Genomic DNA, 5000 nt, shown 5'->3' with positions numbered 1-5000 from the left:
CTCATTTATGATCACATAGTGTATGCCGGCGTGAAGGCGGGCTCGCTCAGTTCCCCATGGCATAGTTTTATTGATCACGCGATATGCCTGTTAGGAGGACATAGACACTATAAAAGAGCAAAGAGAGCTTTGCTTTGTTCAAAATAAACCGATATTATTTTAGCTTTTGAATTTGTCTTGTAAATCGTCAATCAAAGATTTTGATGTGATTCACGGATCATCACGCCCACACACCAATCATAAATCACACCTGAATCAATGTATAGGCAATGACTCGCCCAAACCTATACCGTGACTCGTAGAGCACGTGACTCACCTCCCTGCCGTCTACGAGGAATGTGACCCCGGACGGACCCAGGAATGCCTCCAACAGAACGGTCTCCTTGGCCTCGCCCTCTGGAATCTGGTTCGCGTGTCTGGGAGACTTCGCCGGAACGCTTTGTTGCTCGGAAGGGCCCCGGCGAGGACGGCGATCTTGGTCCTGCTTGCTGTTCGTGCGTGGGGCGTCCGGGCTCCTCTTGGCACCTAGGAGGAGTGAAGGAAATTTGATGTTTACAATGTTAAAGGGAATGTTTGCGTGGCACTTACTGTCTCTGTCTAAACCGTTATTGGCCAAGAATGCTTAGCTCGGAACGGGCCATAAGTGAAAGGCCCGGGCGAAGCCAGAACTTCGCAAATCTCAAGCAAGCAAGCAAGCAATGTGTTGCCATATAGTTTTATATGATAACTATTAATGACGCTATCATCGTCAGAGTATCTTCGATATTTCTGTAACGTTAACATGATACTTGAATAACCTTGTTGTTGAAGTTTGTTTTTTTTCGCAGAAAAAAGATAGGAATGGCAGAACACGCTCACACGCACACACACACACACACACACACACACACACACACACACACACACACACACACACACACACACACACACACACACACACACACACACACACACACACACACACACACTGTGAATGCGTTACCCCAAAGTGAACCACATACCTGGCCACATAGTTGCGTTGACTTCGATTTCAATTATTAGAATTAAATACGGCCAACATTGTGTCATTTATATAGTTGTAAATTAAGGGTTAAGTTTTATATATCAAGGTGGTTGCTATACGTATAATCGTTATACGTAAGATCATGGGGGTAAAAAAATTAATTCAAAGTATAAGTTTCCACTTGGTTACATTTTAACATTAGAGCTTCATGAAAAAGGAAATTGAAGTACCTTGGATGTAGAATTATATGATATTCTAATAGTGCTGCTGCTACTAATCCTATTATTAAAATGGTAGAATCAGATCCTAAGATCAGCAATTATAATTTTCTTGTTTATATAATCTGCTCTTATTTTACTGAGTATGTAAGATTATCGCATCTGCATGTAACAATATAAAATGGCAGAAATACCCGACGCAAAATAATTTCATTTAAATATTAAACACTTTCGAAATTTTCCTTGATTTTGTCTTCATCTGTATTCCCAAATGTTTGGTTTTCATTTCTGTTCATGATACACATTTTTATCATATTGAACTCCTTTGTCTTTTTTTCTTCTTTTTGAAAAATCATGAATATCGCTTTTTCCTTCATAATATTAATTAATATCGTTACTTGGTTGTATGTAAATTAACTCGCAACATAGGTAGATCTATCTAAAAATTGCTACGCATTTCATAGTCACAACGTTCAAGGAGCATTTCACAAAAATACTTTACGTAGATAAAGATATGCAAATAGAAATACTAAAACTGAACATATAATTTGAGATGATATAATTTTATGCTTGTGGCCTACAGTTTGTCAGCAAAACGGTGGCTTTGCGTGACTTTGCTTTAGTCAGGGAATCCCTTGATTAATTTCACAACACCAGAAGTCGGTTCGGGATTTGAACGATTCATGGAGGCTAGCATAACACGCCTTGAGCCATGGTTCAGATACAAAAGGAGAAAATCTCAAGCGGTGTATTTTCGCATGGTTTTGCAAATTAGCAGTAATTTCCAAGAAAAAATACAAACTGTTTTTTTTGCAGATAACATTTTCATGATAACTTCTATTTCTTTATCAACAGGAAATTGCAAATTTGTGATTTTCTGTTTCATTTATAGAGTTAAACGTATCTGATAAATTCAGAGGTTGGAGCACTTGCGTAAAGGCGGAAAATAGTTCAGTTAAGGTTCCTAAAAGATATTCATTAGATAACATCAGATCTTGAAATGTAAACCACTGTAATTTTCCTTAAAATATTCAGATACAAATCCCTCTGTTAACTCGCAACTTTTTATTTCATTTTGTTACTTGAGGTAAGATTTCTAATGAAATGCAATGCATTTTTACTGATGAAAATAAATTGTTTTGACGTGGCACGTGTATGTTATTATCAATTTTTATGTTGATATTATTTGTAATCATAGTTCAGGAAATTGATATATAAATATAAGGCTGTTGACATTAGAAACGTATATCATATACAATGGCATTATTACAATGATAACACAGTAATAACCCTGCATGCATATACAACAGCATTCCTTTCCTCACACACCATGTATTCTCGCGAGGGCTTCGCGGCTTCCAGGGCCATGTCCCGCGGCGCCTGGCGTGATCCCGGTGGCGGCCAGAGACACACTCACAGCCGCCAACAGGAATAAAATGCGCACCAGTTGCTGTGACGTCATTTCTGAAGGTCTGGAGGGATCTATTGTTGATTGTCCTCCAGAGTGCATCCTTAGGCCTGGCTCACTTTCTTCACGACGCGTTTCTTTCCTTCCTTTGGATGTCACTAATCATTGCGAAGTAGTCACGTATCTAAAAATTTCCGACGGTGTACTGCAGCATATTTAATGCAGTTACTTTACACATTCGCGCCTTTGTTTGGTTGCGAATGTGTATCGTTACAGAGAGCGACCCGCACACATGTCCTATGTGAAACTATAACCTTAAACGTTTCGCCGACGTGTACGAGCTGGAACCCTTAACCAGGAAAAGAGTGCTGGAATTGTGTGCGTTGTATTATTTAGGCGGAAAACGAAACTTAAATTTACCATATCGTTTCACTCATGCAGCTTATATTCCTTCTGAAAGTACGGATGAAGTTCGGAGAAATTTGAATATAACTGAGAGGAAATCTTTTGATCGGAGTAATACCAAATAGCTTTGGGGAAGGACTTAGAAATACTCCGTTTGATGACTCATGTACAACGATATTGGGTTGCAGGAGGGATATATAAAGTAATGGTGACAGATTATGACTTTGCCCGTAATATGTGGATGTTTTGCCTGCATTTTTTGTTGTTGTCATATGTCTAATTTCTTATTACTTATTGATTCTTAATTTCGAATGAAAATATTGATGAATATTGATGAATGTTTATACGACGACTTAATAAACATGAACGTAACTCGGAATTTTTGGATAGATTCATTGTGACAAATGCAGAAAATAAAGGTATGAGGGATAATGAGTGGAAAGGAATCGAAATGCGACAAATATATCCCTTTCGCCATGAAGTTGTTTATTATCCGTCACTACATATGTGTGTGTGAGTGTGTGTGTGTGTGTGTGTGTGTGTGTGTGTGTGTGTGTGTGTGTGTATGTGTTTGTGTGTATGGGAAAATTGACTAATCAAAGATATTTTTTACTCTGATTTCTTGACATAAGAAGAATCGGCGCCTTACAAAACTCTTTTCCCCAAAGAGTCGACAGTAACTCTTCAATTATGATATTTTCTACTTTTTATTGCTGGTTTTAATAATTGTTAAAAGGTTACTTCATAAATATCATTTAAGGATACATATACGTATACATGAATTAGTTTCCTAAATATATTTATTTAAAACAATGCTTAGTAACACTTTTTGAGTTGCATATTACTCACAAACATTATTTGGCACATATCACAAACAGTTCAATTTTATTTAAAAGTTACAGACCTTCATTTATTGCTACTTCTACTACAAGTTTATTTGTTTCATATGAATTCACACTGAATAATATGTTGACCAAAACTTACGTGCCTATATGTAATCTATTTATGGATAAAATGACTGAATGTGACCAAGTGTTACAATCTCTAACACAGATGTATGTCAAGTTTAGAAATGCTTTCACAGGTTAAATTTCAATTTTATGCTTAAATTTAAAATACAATCTCAAGAACTACAGTAAATGCCAAACCGTAATTCTCAAGACCATTACCAAAATAAAAACTCGAAATACAAATGATTTAACCAACAAACAAATAATAAATGTAAATCAAAACACGCAAGGCAATCTCGAAGACTATAAAAAGAATCACTCCTGAACCGGAAAGTAAGTAAAGAGAACGTTATCAAGGTTGAATTCCTCCTCGGGCGTGAGGGCAGGGACGCGCAAGGAGTACTCGCCCTTGGCATACGAGTGCCTCACGCGTGTTTTTGTGGCGTAGTCGAGGGCCTCCTTGGTCGGGTGGTAGATCACACTCGGGTCCACGTTCCAGCTGCGGGAAAAACGGGGAGGAGAGATTAAAGGAATGTTCTGGTAGTTCTGGTGGGGGTGTTCTTAATTTTGATGGATTTGTGATTATGTTCAAACTTGTATTTTTTTTCTCTCCTTCTCTGTTAATGACGATTAACTTTGAGGCTGTTTTAACAACCCTATAATTATTTATCTATTTATTTTATTTTACTTTGTATTTATTTATTTTTTTATTTTTTTTTATTTTTTTTATTAATGTATTTATTTATTTTATTTTACTTTATTTATTTATTTATTTATTTATTTATTTATTTTTTTTAATAAGGATGATCGATTGAAGACAAAGCGTCAGATGCATCAACTATAATTGTTTCAGTTTTTTCAGTTGATTATGCTTGCTCATGATGCGTATCATCCAGCGAATACTTTTATTATCTTTTTGATGATTAACTTGATGATATTATATTTTAGAATATAATATATATTGTTTTTTCTTTATGGTGATAACCTTGGTGAATGTGTGATTGGTCAGCGTATTA

At 36.4% G+C, this 5000-nt stretch overlaps 1 protein-coding gene and 1 long non-coding RNA gene across 2 annotated transcripts in view; both read right to left on the bottom strand.

Moving 5' to 3' along the window:
- The window catches only part of LOC119577028 (protein O-linked-mannose beta-1,2-N-acetylglucosaminyltransferase 1-like), a 7254-nt gene extending 4523 nt beyond the window's left edge, over positions 1 to 2731 (bottom strand). The window contains exons 1-3 of the mRNA XM_037924697.1: positions 2551 to 2731; positions 317 to 525; positions 1 to 87 (exon numbers count right to left, since the gene is read on the bottom strand). The exon at positions 1 to 87 is cut by the window's left edge and continues 120 nt beyond it. Coding sequence (XP_037780625.1) covers positions 1 to 87; positions 317 to 525; positions 2551 to 2731 — 477 coding nt within the window. The remainder of the gene's footprint in view (positions 88 to 316; positions 526 to 2550) is intronic.
- Positions 2732 to 4425: 1694 nt separating this feature from the next.
- Positions 4426 to 5000, bottom strand: part of LOC119572256 — a 1556-nt gene continuing 981 nt past the window's right edge. The window contains exon 3 of the long non-coding RNA XR_005228708.1: positions 4426 to 4483. This is a non-coding gene — a long non-coding RNA (uncharacterized LOC119572256). The remainder of the gene's footprint in view (positions 4484 to 5000) is intronic.

Source organism: Penaeus monodon, chromosome 1, assembly GCF_015228065.2.
Source record: "Penaeus monodon isolate SGIC_2016 chromosome 1, NSTDA_Pmon_1, whole genome shotgun sequence".
Classification (NCBI taxonomy): domain Eukaryota; kingdom Metazoa; phylum Arthropoda; class Malacostraca; order Decapoda; family Penaeidae; genus Penaeus; species Penaeus monodon.
The sequence above is the reverse complement of the archived record's forward strand: the minus strand, read 5'-3'. Positions and strand labels throughout refer to the sequence as shown.